Source organism: Paramisgurnus dabryanus, chromosome 3 (assembly GCF_030506205.2).
Source record: "Paramisgurnus dabryanus chromosome 3, PD_genome_1.1, whole genome shotgun sequence".
Taxonomy (NCBI): Eukaryota; Metazoa; Chordata; class Actinopteri; order Cypriniformes; family Cobitidae; genus Paramisgurnus; species Paramisgurnus dabryanus.
Window position 1 is genome coordinate 4,443,151 of NC_133339.1, and position 23,727 is coordinate 4,466,877.

General features: G+C 37.1%; 2 protein-coding genes across 3 annotated transcripts in view; both read left to right on the top strand.

The window, feature by feature from the left end:
* LOC135734158 (choline transporter-like protein 2) overlaps positions 1-2,405 on the top strand; it is a 35,892-nt gene extending 33,487 nt beyond the window's left edge. For both annotated transcript variants that reach the window (XM_065253049.2, XM_065253048.2), the window contains exon 22: positions 1,612-2,405. In XM_065253049.2, the coding sequence (XP_065109121.1) occupies positions 1,612-1,709 (98 nt within the window). In that variant the 3' untranslated portion in view covers positions 1,710-2,405. The remainder of the gene's footprint in view (positions 1-1,611) is intronic.
* A 3,735-nt stretch (positions 2,406-6,140) lies between these two features.
* On the top strand, positions 6,141-22,472 carry LOC135768726 (ral guanine nucleotide dissociation stimulator-like 1). The gene is made up of 17 exons (XM_065278041.2): positions 6,141-6,488; positions 11,004-11,278; positions 12,265-12,309; positions 12,534-12,703; positions 13,229-13,368; positions 13,454-13,690; positions 14,820-14,923; positions 15,825-15,909; positions 16,353-16,421; positions 16,532-16,618; positions 16,841-16,873; positions 17,085-17,206; positions 18,371-18,466; positions 18,568-18,691; positions 19,974-20,234; positions 20,435-20,549; positions 21,300-22,472. Exons 1-17 carry the CDS (start codon positions 6,465-6,467, stop codon positions 21,449-21,451), a joined length of 2,139 nt encoding a protein of 712 aa, XP_065134113.2. The 5' UTR covers positions 6,141-6,464; the 3' UTR covers positions 21,452-22,472.
* The last annotated feature ends 1,255 nt before the right edge of the window (positions 22,473-23,727 follow it).

The following is a 23,727-nucleotide window of genomic DNA, read 5'->3' on the forward strand; positions in this document are numbered from 1 at the left end:
CATTTAATAAGCATCTGTTGCGGTAATGATAATCAAAATGTCGTGCAAGCATTCTGACAAGACAATATTTCAAATTAACTGTAAAAAAATTATCTTACCTGGTAGCCATCTTGAAGTAACTGGTCCATGTGCTTGGTCACTCAAAATCAAACTTTATTAAAATTATGTATGTGTGCTTAAACTGTTCTCAAAAAGTGTTGCGGAGGATAAGAACATCAGGCATGGACACATCATTTTCCTAATTTTTCTTCATTATTATTATACATGAATATTCAGTAAATATTTTTTCTGTCATCTAAAGTAGTCTAGAAAAACATCCATTTATTTTGTTTCTAAATATTTTTGTGTTAATTTGATTAAATCACAACATAACGCATGTTCAAACACAGCCGGACACATTGCGGCAATGAGAATTTCAGCAGAAAATGAGATAAAATTGACAAATTATAAATTCTTATGTTGAAATCACACATTGTGCAAGGTAGAACCAGTATTGTGTTAATTCTGATGCTTTTTAATATTACTATATTACACATTTTATAGCTAAAATCATTAGTGCCGTGGTGTTTCAATGGTTTCGTGAGAATCACCCACTCAAACCCAACTCTAACCCTAACGCCAGGCGACATATAAAAAATAAATCAGAAAAAATAGTATAAACCAATACATAAAATGACATTCTAATGCAAGCAACAAATCTAACCCTAAACCGAAGTGACAATGGTTTGAAAATAGGACAAAGCAGTTGAGTAACCAATACATGATAATCACACGAAAACAGGAATTCGTTATACGATCACAAAAAAACGCGGAAATTCATGATAATATCACGAAAAAAGAATAAAAAAATTACGTGACTATATCACAAAACCCCGTGTGACTTAAGGAATATTAAGTTACCTAAAAGGGGGACAATTACAGGGGAGACAAGGGACAAGCCATGGGCACTGGGATAGCTGTGTTGCGTGTGTGTGTGTGTGTGTGTGTGTGTGTGTGTGTGTGTGTGTGTGTGTGTGTGTGTGTGTGTGTGTGTGTGTGTGTGTGTGTGTGTGTGTGTGTGTTTACTACTCACTGGGATGGGTTAAATGCAGAGCTCACATTTCGAGTACACTTTGCATACTTTACAAGCATGTCACTTTCACTAAAACAGGAATTTCTCTGGTACTTTTGGGATTATGCAAGTACTGCATTACATATCTGACACTGTGCCAGCGGTTTTTGGATATTTTATTACATTTACAAAAACATATTGTGGCTTTAATGCACTTTAAAGAGTTTCGTGTCAATCTATGAAGCGATGCACAGAAGCAAAACTAAAACACCTTATTGCCTTGTGTACTAATGTTTGACAAATTTTCTGTAACTTTCTTCTATAACTTATTTCTCTCTTTTTTCTGCTGTTTTTACTTGACACTTGGATTGTGCTCTATTGAATCGATTGTATAAGTCTGATATTCTGTGCAATAAACAATGTGCAAGACGTTTAGGTCAATCTCCATTATTTGTTGAATACAATCAAGTTTGTTTGCTTTTTTATTGTATCTAAAGGTAGTTCATGATATGTTAACACGTTTTTGTTCCTCAACGCTTTTCACATTTCCTTTAACACAGTGGAGGACCTGGAGAGGAATGACGGCAGCGCAGAACGGCCTTATTTTATGTCTGAGAAACTTCTCCTGGTCTTGAAGAAGAAGAACCAAGCCAAATAGTCTGTCAAGCTTCTCGACTGTGTCGTATATGCATGTTTCTCATACCTCAGTGCCTTTCAGAAGTGCCTTAAACATGAGTCACATCTGTGGCCTGTGTTTTAGATGATCTTATCAACTGATGAGATTACACAACAATGGACCTCTGTATCTAAGCCAAAAATCTACTTTAAAAATATAGACATGCCAAATTACATTAGAATGAGGTTAATCTCACCTTTGCTGTTTTGAGCTTTTAGTTGTGTTTTTTTGTAACACCTGCCGAACATCTCAATGCCCAACGTTTCGTTTTCGTTTTGACACTTTTTGAGATGTATTTCTTTCTGTAAATTATGTTGCATTTGTTGCAGGTTTTATATAAAGGTGCAGTGAATCTTTTTTATCTGTGCTATTTTTTTTAGCATTTTCATATTGTGCCTTGTCAGTCATATCAGGTGATTATTCATACATATGACTTGGATAATAAAAGTATAATAATGGTTACATATTTCATATGCATGTTCACCGGTGAACCGGCAGCTCTGTATACATTATGATACAATAAGAACTGACCTGATGTATGTGTATAGACAATAAACTTAATGGTTTCTTGTCTTGAACATTGTTTGAACATACAAGAGTTAGGAGTTTTGTTACTGTTACTGCTTTTGCATGTAGATGCACTTCTTTATGTGGTAAATAAACAATTTTGTATAATAACCAAGTGAAATCTGTTTGTTTGATACTCAATTTGTATGGTGTCCAAGTGGTGTTGTGTTGTGTATATATAAAAATAAATATAACCAAAGAGAATATTACCGCTTATTTAAGTGAATGAGATTTTCACACAACCCTTTTAAATAGGTGCTAAACTTTAACATTTTTCCAGAGTTTTCCGCTAGATGGCGCTATTAACATATATTGATATTATTAAAGATACTACAGTATTCCACTGAGCTCTGAATATTTTTATAACCTAGGTGTGCTTATTTAAAAAAAAAAAAAAAAAGAGTATTCAGTATAAACTAAAGCATGTTGTCATGTCATGTGTATATAAATAAAAAATAATTTTGTTAAATATAAATTCTTCCACAGGTTTTCATATTGCCTTGAATTTAATAGAAGATGAGCTCTCTCTTATTTTGACACCCTATTGTCATCCCCTTCAAACAAGATCATACAATTTTACATGCAATGTTACATACAACAAATACACATCATGTAAAAATTATGTGATCATGTAACAATCAAAACTTACATGCAGGTTTATTTTCAACCCAGCGTTGGGTCAAAAAGGGTCATCCTGGCACTTGGGTTGTAATTTAACCTATAGGTTCTTTTAACCCAAAATTTGTTGTGTCAAATAGAACCATTTACTGGGTTAATTTAACCCAACAGCTGGGCTCATTCCTTTTTGACGCAATGCTGAGTTAATAATAACCCAGCAATTTTTAGAGTGTGGTAATTAATGATCAGGCAGTAACTGATAGCACTTTTATCAAATGTCATATAGGCATCAGATTGACAGTACTCCAGCCTATTGGTGCTAGTGGAACGGTGGGGGCAGCAATCACATTTTAGGGTGGCTGTGCCAAGGTTGTACTGCCCTATATTTTTGACTCAAGGGCCACATCAGGTTTTGAAATACAGTTGAAGGGTAGCATACTATGTAAACAACAAATTTAGCTTTATTTATTCCAAATCAACACTCAATCATTACTGTACTATATTTATACACTCACCTAAAGGATTATTAGGAACACCATACTAATACTGTGTTTGACCCCCTTCAGAACTGCCTTAATTCTACGTGGCATTGATTCAACAAGGTGTTGAAAGCATTCTTTAGAAATGTTGGCCCATATTGATAGGATAGCATCTTGCAGTTGACACCACATCCCAAAGATGCTCTATTGGGTTGAGATCTGGTGACTGTGGGGGCCATTTTAGTACAGTGAACTCATTGTCATGTTCAAGAAACCAATTTGAAATCATTCAAGCTTTGTGACATGGTGCATTATCCTGCTGGAAGCAGCCATCAGAGGATGGGTACATGGTGCTCATAAATGGAAGGACATGGTCAGAAACAATGCTCAGGTAGGCAGTGGCATTTAAACGACGCCCAATTGACACTAAGGGGCCTAAAGTGTGCCAAGAAAACATCCCCCACACCATTACGCCGCATTAACACGGGGCGTAAGCGTTGACGCCTCCCATTCACTTTTAATGGGTGACGTCAAGCGTTGGCGAACTGAATTGTGGATCCGTCGGCGCCGCGTCAGTGCCGTTGCTCGCGGCAGAAGTTGAACATTTCTCAACTTTTCAAGCGGCAACGCGTGCGTCAGCCAATCATAACGCCTTATGCAAATAACCTAGGCAGAGCCAGCCAATTACGTTTATGGAAGACCGGAGCTTGTGTTGCGGCCACAGTGATTGGCTGTTGGCCACGCTTCAGACAAGCCTTCCGTTAAGCGTTAACGCTGACGGACCGTGTGAATGCGGCGTTACACCACCACCACCACCACCAGCCTGCACAGTGGTAACAAGGCATGATGGATCCATGTTCTCATTCTGTTTACGCCAAATTCTGACAATACTGAATGTCTCAACAGAAATCGAGTCTCATCAGACCAGGCAACAACTGTCCAATTTTGGTGAGCTTGTGCAAATTCTAGCCTCTTTTTCCTATTAGTGGAGATGAGTGGTACCCGGTGGGGTCTTCTGCTGTTGTAGCCCATCCGCCTCAAGGTTGTGCGTGTTGTGGCTTCACCAATGCTTTGCTGCATACCTCGGTCGTAACGAGTGGTTATTTCAGTCAAAGTTGCTCTTCTATCAGCTTGAATCAGTCGGCCCATTCTCCTCTGACCTTTAGCATCAACAAGGCATTTTCGCCCACAGGACTGCCGCATACTGGATGTTTTTCTCTCTTTTCACAGCTTTCTTTGTAAACCCTAGAAATGGTAGTGCGTGAAAATCCCAGTAACTGAGCAGATTGTGAAATACTCAGACCAGCCCGTCTGGCACCAACAACCATGCCACGCTCAAAATTGCTTAAATCACCTTTCTTTCCAATTCTGACATTCAGTTTGGAGTTCAGGAGATTGTCTTGACCCGGAACAAACCCCTAAATGCATTAAAGCAACTGCCATGTGATTGGATGATTAGATAATTGCATTAATTAGTTAAAAACAAACATGAAAATGTTAAATTAAGTTCTAACACCAATATAATACTGTAAAGGTACATGGCAGATTTAAATGAAGAAACATGAACTGTCCTATAATCACCCTTGGGGGGGGGGGGGGTTGTGTTGTGACACAAATACCCACAGTGTATAAAAATCCCAACTGAGCTCGCTTAACAACAACACACAGACACAATTCCCATTATGATGTACAGTGATCTCTATGACACCCACATCTCCAGTGACTGATGTCTTTTTGTTATACTGAAACCTAATTTTATATAACCCATACTCCTTTATAGTTTTCATCAGAGCTTAGATTTCATGGTATTGTACATTAACACTAAATATGGGTGCATGTACAGTGACATTACAGTATGTGTGCACTTGTTGACCACTGTTTATTTAATCTGATTTAATTAATTTACTGTCTAACTTTAGTACCTTGTGAGATATCAGTAAAAGATTGACCCTCATAATAATGAAGCCCACATGCTTTCACCAACGTGTGAAATGTTACTTAGCAAGTTACAGCCAGATCAGATGATCCACAGTGACGCCAGTGTCCGCGTCACACAGATCCCATGGGACAGATACACACAACCCCGTTGGCCTTCGTTGTGCACCGACCAGAAAAACTCTACCATCAGGCTGTTCATTCTGATCTTTGACTCAAGGAGGGTGGAAGAAATGTCCCTGTGGTTTATGGCAGTGTTCCTCTGGTGAACAACAGGCGATGCTAAATTAAAATAGTAAACACAACTTTAATTTTGTATAGCTTAAGTAGTTGGGCAATGCACCTCATGCACAATTAAAAAAAATGTTGGCTTGTTTTAACCCAAACAAACGATTAATAAAATCAAAATATTATTTTTTAAATGAATGTTACTATCTTACGATAAATCCACAAAAACAACGTATTGCCATTATTATTTGTCAAATATATATATCATAAAAAGTTACAGCGTTTTGTTGATGCTGTAGCGCCGCTCCCCAAAACAAAGCTTTTGATTGGCCGAGCGGGACGTCAGAATTCCCTCCGCGAATCAGAAGGAAGCGTTAAGCACGTGCAGGTGGGAGCGGTCTAGTTTTGTTTTACTCCATTTGTCTCTGCGCAGACCAATCAGCGTATGACATAGAAGTACCGCGAGACCGATTCATAAGCACAGCTACAAAATCGCTCTTGTGGTACTTCTACGTCATGAAAATGCCTGCGCAGCTCCACCAATCTGCAAGCCCCTCCCCCCTTATTATCTCCTCAAGAGCGCAGGTAGAGTGAATCACTTTTCTGCCGGTCTGTCACGATTGAAACAAATTCATTTTTACAAAATGATTAATTTTTACATTCTTGGATGTTATGCGGATTACAGCAATGGCTGTAACGTCGTTTTAGTGTAATGAATAGCTGAAAACAAACTTTTATCGCAGCTATAAGACTCGTTTAATGCAGTAACGGTTACGTGAAAACGTCAAGATTTTTTATTTCTCAGGCAAGGCATCTATTTTATGCGTCTCGTTCCTATTTATTTTTCTTAATTTTTTGCACTTATGGTTAATCATGGAAAGGATTATGTCATAACAGCATTATCGTAGAAATGGGAAAATGGGAATTGACAATGGTAAGATGCATGCTTTGTATTTATAATGTCTAATATGCAAATCTAATGTTATTATTATATTATATTTTGAATGTTGACCTCTCCTGTTATGCATGAGCTATTTTTGTGTCTATTGGTCGCAGTATCTGTAGACACTGTAAATATAGTAACATATCAAGTTAAGATGCTTGTCCCAGCACCTGACAGCTATAACTCAGTGCTGTGTCTCTGTATTATGATGATAGAGGAGTCCATTATACAGTATATGGGTCAATGATAGGAGTACAATATAATATTTTAACATGACTGCTTTCATGTCTCCTAATTATTATTATGACATGGCTTAACCAAAACAACATGTCTATTATTACCAATGAATGAAGGGTAGGTCTGAACATTGGGAAGTGTGTGTGGCTTTTAGGTTTTAAGTGCTTCAGTATATTTGTATAATAGTGTTACTTGTTAAAACCTCGTTTCTTCAAACTAAAATGTAAAAATCATGTTTTTTTTTGTAAAAGCTGTTGACAAAACAAACACATGCATGCAATAAGACCGGAATCATAAGGGTTGATTTTGAGCAGAAGGTTCACCTATGTTATTAGAGCACTCCCAGCAAACACACTAACATGATTTTGTGGTACATTTTTTGGGGAACCAAATTTATGTGAACGTTCTTTTTAGGATTTATTATTTGGAACCACAAAAATAACGTTCCCTTAACGTTGCAGGGTGGTTATTTTTAAATAACCTAAATATAACTTATACAGAACGTTCACTAATGGTTATTTTTATGGGAACCAAATAATGACATTTATGGGAACGTTCTTTTTAGGTTTTATTTTTTGCAACCACAAAATAATGTTCCCTTAACGTTGCAGGGTGGTTATTTTTAAATCTAAAAATAAGTTAATTCTAAAAATAACTTATACAGAACGCTCTCTAATGGTTATTTTTTTGGTAGACATAAAATAACGTTCCCATAACGTTGCAGGGTTCGGAGAACGTTATTCTAACGTTAAAACAATGTTAATCTAACCTAAAAATAACATTCTATTTTCGTAAAGAAAACTCCTGGCTAACCAAAAACAAACCTTGGAAAATAATAGTCTGGGAACGTTTTGAGTACCAAAAGCTAACGTTAGGGGAACGTTTTGGGAACCAAAATTTGTTTGCCCTGTTTTTTTATTTTTAAAGATAGACTATTCCCCTCAAAATCATTGACAGGATCCCAACCACATTTCTCCACCGTGACAACTTACCCCATATGGCACAGCTATGCTTGTAATAATTGAGCTATAACTTTATTCCTGGGTAGCACTGGTGGAAGTGTTTATTGTGATCAAAATCTCAAACTGTGTTTCTATACAAAAAATGACTGTTTCAAAAATAAACTTGCCCTGAAAAGTGTTCCCTGGTCTTTTCCAAAACAGTTAATTTCACAGTTTCCAGTCATCACTGTTACATAACTGTGTAATGTTGTATAAGACACATTACTTCAACTTCACCTGCATTTTGCATGATAATGGTATGCAAAACCTGTTTTCCACCTTGATAAAATCGCATTGTCATTTTGCTATGTAATTATTTAGTGCAGTTTGTTCTTCTGAACAAAACTTATCAACATCATCCAGCAGTCGAAGGCTCAGGGTTGTGCGTCATGTGTCTCTGTTTTGGCCACTATGATATTTTTTGGGCTAGTGGATGTGGGCAGTTAAAGCTAAGCCAATGTAAATGACCTAGTAGGCAGCGGTATCAATACGGCTTTGGTGGAATAACCGTAATCCTTATTTTTGCATTTTTTTTTTTCTGTAATGTCACACCACAACATATCTTTACTGTAGGATAAACAAAATGTAAGATGTTCTCTTGCTTAAAATCTGCTACATGTAAATGAATAAACGTGTCAATGTAATGTAATATGTGCGTCATCCAAAATAATGGAGATGTACTGTATGTACAGAAGGTACCGTAGATGATGTTTCTCTTATTTGGCCTTGCGTAACTGCCAGTTCCTCTCGTGCCTGCTCCTATCAGATGTAAAATGCCCATGACCTGGTGTGATCAAGTAAAAATGTTGTGAATGTTATACATGCAGTTCAGACTGATAAATTTGAACAAAAAAAAATACAATGTTGTAAAGGACTAGCTGGGGATGTTAAAGACCCAAGAAATATCAATTAGTCCATGTCTGTGGGATTTAAGGCTAAATATGTTACTGTAAGTTGAGTAAATTCACATAGATGAGACACTTTTTAAAATTCATGCCTTATATGATATAATACAGCTTTAATTATACATTTTGTGTATATATAATGATATGTTTTGTGTCTCAGGCTTACAACAGTGTACCAGGTGCATGTCCTTTGAACTGCAGCACTTGAGCTGTGGATGGGTTTTCATTATCTGCCGTCTTTGTTGAGTGGAATAAATCAAAAGCCACTTTATATTGCTTATTCATCAGGAAAGGTTTATGTTAGGGATGAAACGATACAACATTTCTGTGCTGATACCGATATTCGATCATATCTGCCCAGTGCCGAGACCATGAACTGCAACTCTGTATGTTTACCAAATTAAAATAATTTCACCGCATGAGCTCTGATTCATTTTTCTGCCCAATTTGATTGCCAGGATATAATCTGCCCTGATCACCGGCTGTTTTTAAACAATCGGCCAGTGTCTGAAACATCTAATAGGGGGAAAATTTAGCGCTTTAGGTCCTTACACGCAAGTACAGGCTCACACAGACACAGCCGCTTGGCTTTTGGAATCAAAATTTGGCCCCGAAAGATAAATCCCTTTTCGATACTCAAAGTATCAGAGTTTTTGTTCGATACCATAAAGTATAGACGTTCGGTACCCAGCCCTACATGTTACAAATATAAACTTAAAGAGCACCTATTTCATTGCTAAAAACACCCTTGTATGTATCTGGTATAATACAATGTGTTTGCGTGGTGTATGGTTATAAAACGCATAATTTTTTACATGCCGTACATTTTTGTAGATCCAGATTTTACTCTTTCCCTGAAACCCACGGATTTGAAAAGCTCTGTGTCGCTGATTGGCCAGCTAATCTGTACGTTGTGATTGGCCTAAATACCTCTGACGTCAACCAGAAATGTGACGCTCCTTACCATGTTTGAAAGATTCGGTTGCTAACAGGAGTTAACTTAACATGCTGTGAGTCCGAAGCAGGAAGAGATTTACATTAGAGACGATAACTCGCGTCATCGTTTACTTTGGGGTTTGTACCTTTTGGATATTTTTAACATGTACTCAGGGCTCCAGACACTCAGGGCATTTTGCCACCAAAAATTAAGAGTGTGCCACTGAATTTTACATCCAGTCGCACATGTGCGACCAGTAAATTTGACCTTTTTTTTTGATGTGGCACTGAATTTGAAAACAGCACATTATAGTTTCTGCATCTATCATTTAAGTATTTGTTAGTAATACAGTGGAAATTAGTAGAAATGTGAATATTTGGTTAGCATGTTGATTTACAGTGTGTGCCCCTAAATTTTCTGGTTGCGCCCCTAAAATTTTCAGCCCTAGTGAAAAAAGTTAGTCTGGAGCCCTGTGTACTAATACAAACTTACACACCAAAGGACATTTAAAAACGTGAATCGGACAATAGGTGCTTTTTAAAACATGAGCCATATCACAGAGACCTGGGGTGGTCCCTTTTGACCTGTGAAACAACTTTACAACCACCCAGACTACCATAGCAACCTTCTAGTGACCACCCTAGCAACCGCATCCTAAAACATTAAAATCCAAACCGGATAGCATCACACTGGCAACCACCCAGAATAGACTATGGTAGCAAGTTTTTTGTTTGCTTTGCTTTTCTGTACAGTCATGTAGAATGATGCTCATATAACTTAAGCTACTCTTAGCAAGCATTTAAACATTAGTCTCTTGTTTTGCTTTTTCTCCTCTTGTTTATCATTTTAGCCTGTCGATAATGGAGCATAATTGATAGTCCTTTGTGTCACACCAGCTTATTATAGCATTTTACAGTCAGTACTTAACTCATACTCAGCGCTACAACTAATCCTGGCTCATTAATGCACGCGTGGACTTGCCCTAATGGTGAAGTGACATCACCTGCCAGTCAGTCTGTGTGTTGTGTGTAATAATAACTCTTTGTCCTCTCCATGCTTTTAAATCTTATGTCTATGTTTGTAAATCCAGGATGCTTTTAGCTGACTGGCATCGTCGGTGTTTCAGTAAAAGTGCGTCATGGGTATGAGTGTTTTATTTCAACCACGCTCTCCTAGTTTGCATTGATTGGCTGGTGCCAAATACAGGGTATTTGAGATTTTAAACATTAAGATTTTAGGTAAAAATGTGCATGGATGTATTGTATAACTAAATGGGCATTTGATCTTGAAAAGACATCAATCACACAGATCTTAAAAAAGGTCAAAAATGCAAATAACATTTTTGAAATTGAGCATCACACATGTAAATAAACGGTGTAACTCAACCTAAGCATACTTAAAAATATCGTCTGTATATTTGACACAGGAGCCTGTACAGGAGTGGGGTGAGGAGCATGAAGACGGGGCGGTGTTTGGGGTCACCCTGCGCAGGGAGCCCGTTCAACAGACGGATGAGCCCACAGAAGCTTTTGTACAGTACAGAACGTGTAAGGTGCGCAGGTTAAAAGCGGCTACGCTGGACCGGCTGGTCGCTCACCTACTGGAGCCCTGCTGTCAGGAACAAGACTACGGGAGGATACTGCTGTCCACGTATCGCACCTTTACCAGCTCCAACAAACTTATTGAGACGCTCTTCCAAAGGTGTGTTTGTGTGTTTACAGGTTGGTGCATATTTCAATACATATAAGTATTGAAAGTGTGCAGGATTGCATCTTTTTAGATTTTTGACTTGACAGTACTACACCAGTAGAAAAAAATGGTACAGATGCTGTCACTGGGATGGTAACCTTCATAAAAAATTTCAATATGTACCTTTGAGGTACTATTATGCACCCTTTAGGTACAAACTGGTATAGTTTTTGAAAGGGTTACCGCTCCAGTGACAACTTCTGGACCATTTTTTGAGGGTGTAGGTCTGTACTCTAATAGATTAACTTACTTTGTGGGTTTGTAGAGGTTGTGTATAAAATAAAGTTTTATATCATAGTTTAGATTTGAAAGCCTCGTATACTGTATCTGCCCCTTAAACCTCATTCCAAACAATTACAGAATATAACGTTACACTAAAAATAAACTTTTGCCTTGGGCTTTAATTGTACTGTATTGTACAAGAGGCATCACTTTCAAAGTTTAGTCTTTGAAAGGCCGATGTGGTGGCAGCTACAATGAATTTTTGCACAAAAAATATGTTCCCATACGTACCCTTTCAAAAAGTACAGCTTTGCACATAAAGATAGCTTATTAGCATCTCAAAGGTACATATTCGTAACAAATGTATACATATCTGTACATAAATGGTACATATTAGCACCTTTTTAAAGGGTAATGCCCCAATGACAGCTGGGCAAAGATTTTGATCATTTTTTCTAACAGTGTTTCTTGTTTCATTGACACATTTGTTAGCGAATTGCGTTGAGGATGCAAAGGTGAAGGCATGCATACTAAGAGAAATAATGTATAAACTGAATGCATTATAAGTTGCTTTGGATAAAAGTGTCTGCACAATGGTTAAATGTAAAATAAATTACTCTTAGACTTTTAAAAATAATTGAGTTGAGCACTATGATTTTGTCTAAAATTATATACATAATGAAATGTATAATTATTATTCTCATCTTTTCTAACAGGGACCAACTTGACTCTGTGCTTAACAGCATTAAGTACACCAAAAGGTAAAAATCTAGAAATATAGATATACTGTAATGCAGTGATGCTATATAATGCTGTAGTTTGTGTTGCTTTCTGGGTAATTCTGTGTGGGAATATTTTACAGTATATTTTATTCTTGCTGGAAGTTTGCTGGAATATGCCAGACAATATAGTACAGTGCTAACAGAGCCACCTGTTATAATAAATATATAATTGTTATAAAAAATGTATCCTGATTTTCTTACAGCTCTTTGTGGACTTTCCTTCATATGTGGTTGGAGGAGTTCACCGAGGATTTCAGAGATCCTCCCATGCATTCATCTCTGCGTCTCATGAGCTTACAGCTAAGGAGATACACCGCTCTCTTCCCATTGGCTAAACGCTTTGAAGCGCTCCTTAAGAAATTTCAGGATGAAGGTTATTGTTGCTTTCATATCTATTTAAAGATGCTAAAAGTGGACGTCTTAGGGGGACATATCATGACAATCAGACTTTTTCCATGTTTAAGTGCTATAATTTGGTCCCCAGTGCTTGTATCAACCTAGATAATGTGAAAAAGATCAACCCAGTAACTTAGTTTTGGTAAACCATTTTCTGCAAGCATGTGAAAAATAGGTAATTGAAATTTGGCTCCCCTTGTGATGTCAGAAGGGGATGAAACCACCCTTTAAATCTGCACTATCCAACCGCAGGACTGCCATTTAGAGCAGAGATCAGCCCATTTTCATTTTAAGGTCACACATTTTTGCTCACATCTACAAAATGGCAATTTTAAAATGCTATAACTAATTATCTATATGGTATTTTAAGCTAAAACTTCACATACATACTCTGGAGATGCTAAAGATTTATTTAACATCTTAAAAATGTCCCCTTTAAGAAATGACTAAACAGCCCTGGGCAAATGAGTGACCAACACTTTGTCTTCTGTATATAACTCAGATCTTGTGGCTTGTCGATCGGCTGATCATATAAAAGAACCGGATCTGGATTATAATGATTTGGATCATTCAGCGAATCTGGCAAATTTTTTGGACTTCTCCATCATGGATGTGGCTGAGCAGTTCACTCGTATGGACGCTGTAAGTGCCACTGTTTCATAGCTCGTGTTTATAAATGGCTTCTTACAGTTTATCACATGTATATGCGGTCTTTGTGTGTTTTTAGGAGCTGTTTATGAAGGTGATTCCCTTCCAATGTCTGGGCTGTGTGTGGTCTCAACGAGACAAAAACGAGAATCTCTCTCCTACTATTTGGGCCACCATTGGCCAGTTCAATGCCATTACCAACCGGGTCATCACTTCTCTGCTTTGCCCCTTGTTCAACTTAGTACCGCCCCTCAGCCCCGCCTCTGCAACCTCACAAAGAGCCAAAGTTATCGAAAAATGGGTTCGAGTAGCACAGGTAAGCCCTGTTCGCGGAAAGATGAGTGTTTAGATGTTAATCTTTGTTTAAAGTCATCAAGGGGTGGTTTCCAGTGTGTTTCAGAACTAGGCCTTTAATTAGGACATATAACTAGTTTTAACAAACATGCCTTACTAAAAACATTACTTGTGTGCATTTTGAGGCAAAACAAAGGGCACCTATGTATTTTAAGATATGTCAATTCAAGTTGTTTTCAGTTTGGCTTGGGATGCTTAACGATTAATCGCGATTAATCGTTAGCAGAATAAAAGTTTTTGTTTACATCATATATGTGTGTGAACTGTGTATAATAACTTTGTATAAATAAATGTACACACATGCATGTATATGTTTTAGAAATGTTTACATGTGTATATACATTTGTATATTTATGTATAATTTATATTATATATAAATATAAATACTTAATATATATAAAAAAATTATTTCTTAAAATTATACATGAATGTGTTCATATTTATATATATACATATTTATTATACACAGTTTACACACATATGTGATGTAAACAAAAACTTTTATTCTGCTAACGATTAATCGCGATTAATTGTTTAGCATCCCTACAGCTCTTACATTTATTTTATTTTAGTCTAGGACTAGGGAATAAGTATTGTACACACTTTATTAAATACTTTATAGAAAAGCCTTTGTTGGTGTGTGTTCAATACTTATTCCGTGTTATTTCACTTTATTTATTATGACTCAACTTGTATACTTAAATTTTCTGATTTCTTTGTATGAATTCAATATTTGGCTTGATGGCTACATCTGATTGAAATTTTGTGTCAATAGTCCACTTATAAATCCCCTTAATGATAAAAATGCTGTTGTGTCAAATACTTACTTTCCCTGCTGTATTTATTGGTACCAAATGGAAACCTAAATGGTACATATGAGGACCTTTTTAAAGGATACTGCCCTAATGACAGCTTGGGACATTTTTTTCTGACAGTGTAAAAGGTAAAAGATACAAATGTCAATTAAATTTAAGACATTAACTGAATAGATACAGAATAGTAGCTGTCTTTAAACTGGAAAACATGAAACTGCCTAACATGACAGGTCGGTATGAAAAATTAAAAAATATTATCCATCTATTTACTTTTAGGGGTGCAGAGACCTTAAGAACTTCTCATCGCTCAAGGCCATTTTGTCGGCCCTTCAGTCCAATCCCATCTACAGATTGAAGAAGACCTGGACTGCTGTGAGCAGGTACAAATAAACTACACAAAGGCTGAATTTACATTGCAGATGTTCAATTCTGATTTGTTGCCGGTATCTGATTTTTTTGATGCCCCATTGCCCTGCTTACATCATATTTTAAAAGCGACTTGTGTCCGCCATCAGCATTTACACTAAACACTTGGCAAAACAATTCAAGGTTGACACACTGACCCAGAACAGCTTAAATCACAGAGGAAGTAAAATGTCTTGATATGCAATGGACACAGACAATATCAGATATATTTTCACATATGAATGAGGCCTGAAACTGATCTAAGAATATCGGGATCTATGCACTTTTTTCCTGCCTACACATCCGTGGGTCTCATCCGTTCTTGAGGGGGAAACATATCGGAATTGAGTCACTTCAAACATGCAGTGTAAAAGCGGCCTAATAGGCAGTGGTTCAGTGGGTAGCACTGTTGCCTTACAGCAAGAAGTTCCCCGGATCGAGCCCCAGTTAAGTAAGGAAGCTATTCTGCATGAAATTTGTATGTTCTCCCTGTTTCATGGTGGGTTTACTCTGAGTACTCCGGTTTCCTCCTCCACAGGCCAAAACATGCAAGTTAAGTGAATTGGAAATGCCAAATTGCCCCAACATGTGTATGGATTAACCGGTTCTTGGCATGAATATAGCCCGAGTTCCTGGAATGGAATAAGAATAAACAAACAAACATTTGCATGCATGCATGCATCTGGCAGACACTTCCAGATCCAAAATGACTAAATATTTCTTTTATCAGTTTGTGTGTTCCCTGGGATCAACCCATGACCTTTAAATTGTTGACACAATGCTGTGTGCCACATAATAGTTAGGAGGTAATCTGATAAGAAGTGCTTGGTTATTTAAGCCACATTTCTTTGTAAGTTTATGAATCTCTTTTTCCAGAGAAACAATGTCTGTCTTTGAGAACCTGTGTGAAACATTCCCGGATGAGAACTGTGTCCTGACCAGCAGAGAAATCTTTGAAGACGTAAGATATTAACACACACACACTTATATACTTGTTTCTGCATGTACAGTATGTGTGACAGAACCTGTAAAGTTCATAATGTTGTGTTAATGTTATTAAATTGTGAGCATTTTACTAAAAATTGCAATTGTATATGCATCAAATAGTTGTTGTGTTGCCATTTGTAAATGTTTTGGAGTCAGGTCAACGTGAATCGAATTACATGAATTTATTTTTGTGAGGGGTTTTTGTCAGTATGTCAAGAGGAGCACATTTAATGTCATAGGTTCATCCACTTATAACACTGAATGAAAAACAGATGATGTCTAAAATTTATTTATGTATTGATTCAGAATGTGCTGGGATGTAAGAACAATTTTTCAGTTTTAGCATTAATTATTTCTTATTTTAGAAAAAAAAAATATTTCTGAGTTTTCTGAAGTCTGAAGTCTTCCATGTTACAGGATGGCAGCCAACCTGATCTGGAAACTTCCATAAAAACATCCAAGCGATGCCACCTTACAAGACAGATGGTAAAGGCACATTTTTTTAAACACAGATTTAATCTAGCAAACTGTTTTCATGCTCTTGATCTAAAACGTTCGGAAGTGATTTGATGGCAAAATGATTTGTTACTGTACAGAGTTTAGCTGGAGGGACGGTACCGTACCTGGGGACGTACCTCACAGCATTGACCATGCTGGACACCGCCCTGCCAGACATTGTGGAGGTGAATGTGAGACCTTGTGTGGTTCTGACTCTTGTCATCCTAAAAGCAACACAGTAAAAAAACATTAATAGCCACATAGCAATATGCTTAAGACTATAGAAACATCCAGCACAATTCAGATCATACAGTCACCAGACACTGATATATACTGACACTGTTACTGCATTGATGTGGTCCTGTATTATATCCTAATACTGTTATTATTATTTTTATTATTAACAGGGTGACCTCATTAATTTTGAAAAGAGGCGAAGGGTAAGTCTTTTCTTTTCACAACTGCCCAATTACCTGAATTGTAACTTTTCTTCCTCCATACGTTATTGGTACACATTTAGTGCAACACTTTGAAGCTTTGATACAGACTGATATGTTATTATTAGTGCATGGTTTGTAACATAACATGGTTTCTCTTCTGTATCTCCTCCATGCACTCTGGATTTCTTGGAAATCGTTCTCCCATCTATAGGAGTATGAGATTTTAAAGCAGATCCGTCAGTTGCAGGCCTCATGTTCTCAGTATGCTTTAGGCCATCATCCTCAGATCGCTGCATGGATACAAAACCAACCACTTCTCACGGATCAGGAGAGGTGAGGTTTCACTTTCCTTTGAATTATTTAAAGGTCCACTGTGTAGATTTTAGCACCATCTAGCAGGTAGACTGTCTATTGCAACCAACGGCTCAGTCCACCGCTCACCCCTTGTTTCAAAATGACAAAAAGCTATGGGAGCTGCCACAGGACAAACATGTCATCGTCAAATGCTGCGTTCACACCAGCCGCGGTAGAGGTGGCAAAAACGCGCTATTAGCACGTAGTTGGATGCTTGAACATTTGAAGTTTACATGCTTCATTCGCGCGTGCAATTCTATTCATTCAAGACATTCACGCGGAATTTTGCATCGTGGGATGGCCTTCTGTGACTTCGCATGCTTCCAGTAATCACGTCACTAATGGAGGAAGCCCCTGATGGGTTAATGCGGCGCGATTTTCCGACAAAGTTCCGATTTTTCAACTTGCACGTTTCCAGCGGCAATGCTCAATTCGGATCATTGGCATGACAATTTGTGTCATTCATGCGAACTTGATGGAGGTGAATGTGGATTCATTCGCGCCGCGAGACCTCCAAACACACATAATGCATCTTAACATTGACTTAACATTGAAATCACTCGCGCTTGATGCCCCTACCATAAAGCTGCATTCAGGCTAGCAGCGACTAGCAGTAGCATAGCGACGCAATCTCATTGATTTCAATGGAAGCTTGGCGACTTCCGGCTACACGAGCGACAGTAACCTTTGGCGACTGGATGGGGCGTGTCCAGTCGCGCAACAAAGTTGTGAAATGTTTAACTTTATGCAAATTATGAGCGACATTCGGGAGCGACTTCCAATGAGAACGAAGCAGGGGAGTTCACATCATCCGTCTCTTGTCAGTTACTGGAGTGGACGTTACTCATTTGTTTATGACAACCAGATATAGAAACGCCTCTTTTGAAAGAGACGAGCGACACACAGCGACAAAGTCGCTTATAATGTGAATGTACTTTAAGACAACATAGTAACAAAATGCGCTCTATAAAGCAGTTTGTCCATTTAGGGCTACAGTATAAATGCAGTTCAAACTTTGATTATTTAGAGGCCTGACAACCGAAATTGAACCCTTTTAAATAATTAAGGAGATTACCAATATTCTGATATGACATCACTTCCTTTTCCTGTATTTGAATTGTTTCTCTGTATTATCGTCCTCAGCTATGAACTTTCCAGACAGCTGGAGACTCCTCACGACTCTTCTCCATCTTCCAGCAGTGTCTGGAGTCACCGAGCTCTCTCCAAGAAGCTCTCGTCGTGAGTATAATTCAGTTACTTTCAGTTTACCCCAAACTATAACAACCGTATGCTACTTTGAGAATCTTCATTGAATGTTTTATTGCAATGTGTGTTTGTAGGCTCTTGTCAGTGAATGATGGATCTAAAAGGAACGCAGACCAGATCAGTGTGTCTTCCTCTGGATCCAGCAGCTCTGAGCTAGAGGAAATATCTGCTTCTCAAGGCTTGACGCTTATGATGCCGGTACAATCAATGACCATAGATTAACTCTTTCTCCGCCATTGACGAGTTACCTCGTCAATTCAAAGAAAACGCTTCCCTTTCAATAACGAGTTTTTTCAGCAATCCGTATTTCCACTATTAAACACCAGATGGCCTCTTACCCAACTTATAAAACATTGAAGCAACCCCTCATGTCAAACGGTTCAAACTCTGTGTATGTTTTGATAATCGTTCTGAATCTGATCTCTAACAAAAGTCCTTCACAAAAACACAATTATCTCAGCTTTTTGCTCAAAATGTTGTATTTTTGAATAAACCTTCCCATATTTGAGAGGTGATAAAAGAGAACAAATGAAGGTAGGATGAACCGGTTTATTTTGTTTGAAAGCAGAGGGTCTGATCTTTCATATGATATATTGTATGTTTATATATTTAAAGAAGAACATTTTCTGGAAGGCATTAAACTTTTGTGAAACTAATAAAAAATGCTGGCGCTGGCTGGCAACTTTTAAAATGCTGGCGGGGAAAGAGTTAAGGATAACCTAAAAATTGTGGGTGAGCTGGTGCTTTCTTATAGTAAAGAATCTCATTATAGATACTAGTTAAAGGTGAGGTGGACGATTTTTGAGAAATGCTTTAGAAAAGGAAGTCGGGGTGAGTACCAAAACACACTTGTAGCCAATCAGCAGTAAGGGGCGTGTCTACTAATGACTGTGTTGCGTATGTGTGGGGCGGGTCTATCAAAAGAAGGTCCAGATTCTATTGGGGTAGGGGCGTTTTTGATTTAGGTTATTTCAAATGTCAACATTGGCTTTCAGAGATCATGCACCCCGCCTTTAAGAAATTATTTCATACGTTATTCTATAAATGTTCTTATTTAGATGTTTCTAATGTGTGGACATTTTCTTCAAAACTTTGACACAGACCTACACCATGTTATTTGTACCATGACGTGTCTAATTCTTGCGCCTGTGTGACCTTTGACTCACCTGAGAGTCAGCCTTAGATATAGTTTTAGACATTTCGAAAATTTCCCAGATGACGACAGAAACTTCCATCCTTGACTAATTTCCGGAATATTTCATAGTTTGTTTTAGTACATGTGGTCATCACATGTTGATGTTCGTTCTGTCGCACATACGTCAGCATTCGAAATGCTTTGAATTCTTTTTCTTATAATCAATTGCTGAAAAAATAAATGGATAACATTTTGATGTTTATCACAGACTTATTGTACATTTTTCTGGAATACTTGATTGTAATCACTACATTCTGATCTCAGATATTTTTTTTTTGTCTTTAGTCTCTTTCCAGCTGTGTTCAAAACAGGACCGAGGCCTTTCCCTCCTTTTCTATATCCAGTTCTTCCTCCAGTTCACAACAGGATCTCAGCCTCAATTCGTCGTCATCCTCAGCATCACCTGACTCTCACCTGGGCTCCGGTCACAAACGCTCAGTATCTATGAGCTCTCTGGCTTTCTACAATAGGCAGGTGGACGACTCGTGCATCATACGGGTCAGCGTGGACTTTTGCGACAATGGAAACATGTACAAGAGCATCTTGGTGAGTTTTCCTTCGGGACAGCGTGTTGGTATGTACAACAATACCACAGACATCTTTGAGAAATATATGTTAGGTTTGTAAAACGACCATATGAAAAACTTTTGCTCTAATAGATGATATTAATGATATTTAAAACTGCAATAATTGACTCTTTATGTGCTTAAAAATGAGTTATGTTTTTTTTATGATTTCTTGTATAGTTGACAAGTCAGGATAAAACAGCTCAGGTGATCCAGAGAGCTTTACAGAAACATAACCTGGAGGATATTATTGAGCAGGACTTCACCCTAGTACAGCTTTTGCCCCAAGGCAAAGGTAATTGAAAACTGCATATTCTGCACAATAAAACAAAAATGAATCAAAGTATATAAGGCATCTCCTTTTAAGATTTTCAGATGATTAACAATAAAAGTAAAAAAAAATTATTTGGATTCAAATATACCTTATACCAGGGGTCTCCAACCTTTTTGTGAGCTAGGGCTACCACATTGGATAAAACCATAATCTGGATTGCTACTTGTTGATTTTATTTTATTTTACTTGTTGATATGTTTCATCATTGTTTAAAATGTTAACATGCATAAAAGAAGCCACGCTAATAAAAAATGTAGTAAACAAATATAAAAATTGAGGCTATTAATAAAATGCGCTTTGGCCGGCAGCACACGGGCACCATTTTAAACACTTCTGCCTTATACACTGTAGAGAAAAATGGCGAATAAAATGGTTCCTAGCTGTCAATGGGGCAGTATTAAAAAAATATATTTATATGCACCTAAAGAGTACCTAAAAAGTAAAGATTGGTACCAAATGTATTATAAATATATGTATATTTATATATTTTATTTTTACATTAAAAGTTTTAGGATTTTGTAAAATATAAAAAAGGTTATTGCATCAAATAAGATTCTGCACATTTATGAAACATTTCACTTAAATTGCAGTGACAATACAAATAATTTGTTTTTATTTTATTATGCTCATATGAATTTTTTAATGTTTATATTTATACAAGTATGAATGTAATTTAATTATTAATAAATTATTATCTGTATATTTTTGTAGAGTTGCATATTCCAGAAAAGGCTAATGTATTTTATGCCATGTCAACATCGGCGAACTACGACTTTGTTCTGCGGCGATGCTTGAAAGGAGAGAGAAAACATCTGACCCGGTCTGTGTCGCTGTCATCGGGACGAGCCGGAGCCACAAAATAACCAATGCTTGAGGACAGTTTTAAACTGTGTTGCATGAAAAACTGGACACAAACTTGGACAGATACATTGAGTTATTTAAAGAAAAAGACTTTCTGTTTTATTTATGTTAAGTTCACCACGAAAAACCTTTGCAATTCCCATCAGGATATTCAATAGCACACACAAAAAGTAGGCCAGAACCTTATTTGACCCATTGGGAATTGATTTGATGGTAAAAAGTGGTGTCCATATGACGGATGTTTGGGGTAAGAGGTCTTGGTGACATCATCTGAATAGTTTCAGAGGTATTCCAGGTTCATGTGCTCTTCATTAACATTCTAGAAATTATTTTAGGTGAAAAGCACACTGTAGACAATACATAAGATCAACTCTCAGATATATGATAATCCACTTATTTTTTTGTGTTGAAACACAATCAGACACCTAGAGGCCTGGGATGAAAGGTTTATGAAGGTCAGTTATAACTGAGCTTGTGTGATGAAGAAAAATGGTGTAAAGATATATGATCAGTTTACAGTGTTCCTCTTGATTGTGTTATGATGAATGTGTGTTTGTGTATGTTTATGTTTATGTGTGTGTGGATACTCCCATAGGGAAAAGTCACATTTCAAAGACACTGTTTCATGCTATTGCTTCATTGCTCTTTTACTGTCACGTGTGACATCAATGTTTTTTTGTTAAACCTGCATTTTGTTGTTATGTGAGGTGGTGTGATAATATGGATATTTTCACAAAAACTCTTTATATCCTTATTTATCTGCCATGTTACTTTTCTTTTAGAGACTAAAATGTTAAAGTAAGTGAGGAGTAAAATGTAAAAGATATGTATTATTATTATTATGTAGATATGTATATTTTAGTAATACAGATTTCATATTTTGTTATATTGTAAATGTCCGATAGAGCAGCAATATGATATAGTTTGCATTTGAGTTTTGTTGCACCCAGTGTACTGAAAACACTGCAGCATTTCACTGATGGCGAAACATGGCACTTAAATGATTAAAATACACCTCTGCTCTTTTCGTGTTACATTTCTTTCACATTTCTGTCACATGAAAAACACACAAGATAAAAAAAACAGTTCTGATAGCTCCGAAAATGCTTACAATGACTATACTTGAAATACTTAAACTTTGTCTTGGCTGAGAAGATCATAAATGTCCAGAATTAATCTTTAATCCTCTGGGATGGTTTCCCGGACAGGGATGATCTTAAGCAAGTACTAGGCCTTAGTTTATTTAGGAAAGACAACTAGTTATAACAAACATGTCTTACTAAAAACATTAGTGGCTGTGCATTTTGAGGCAAAAACAAAAGGTGCTGATGTATTTTAAGATATCTCAGTGCAAGTTGTTTTTATTAAAATAAATGGAAAAACTGTCCAAACTCAAAACAACTTGAACTGACATATCTTAAAATACATCAGTGCCCTTTGTTTTGCCTCAAAATGCACGCCACTAATGTTTACAGTAAGGCATGTTTGTTATAACTAGTTATTTTTCCCAATTAAAAACTCAGTTCTAGTCCTGGTATAAGCAATCCCTGTCCGGGAAACCGCCCCCAAAGTTTTTTACTGACTTACCAGCACTGTTTTCATTTTGCCCAATAACTTCATGTTGTTATCTTATTGTAAGTAATAACCCCTTTCTTTTAAAATACTGTAAGTAACTGTGTAGTAATTACGTAAAATAATAAAGTAACTTCAAATAAAATTTCCTTTTTTCATCCAAAGAAAAATGTTATACTACATACTTTAACTAGATATTAAAGTTTGAGGACAAACTTTATGTTGGCTTGAAAAAGCGTAGCCTGAACATTTAAAATGGTTTGACAGAAGTTTATTTTAGTAGGCTATCTGGCTGTTAGCATGATTAGCATGAAGTTAGCATGATTAGCATGAAGCTAGCATGATTAGCATGAAGCTAGCATGATGTTAGCATGATCAGTATGAAGCTAGCATGAAGCTAACATGATTAGCATGAAGCTAACATGAAGCTAACATGATTAGCATGAAGCTAGCATGATGTTAGCATGATTAGCATGAAGCTAGCATGAAGCTAACATGATTAGCATGAAGCTAGAATGAAGCTAACATTTATTCCGTTGCTAGGGTACTAAGTTTGGTTGCTAGGGAGAAAATTGGCATCCCATAATGATCAACCTTCAAGCCACAAGTAAAACGGTCCAACCCCCGTGTCTCCATGATGTTCTGAAGCGGAGATATAAGGCTTTGTTTATTCCGTTGCTAGGGTACTAAGTTTGGTTGCTAGGGA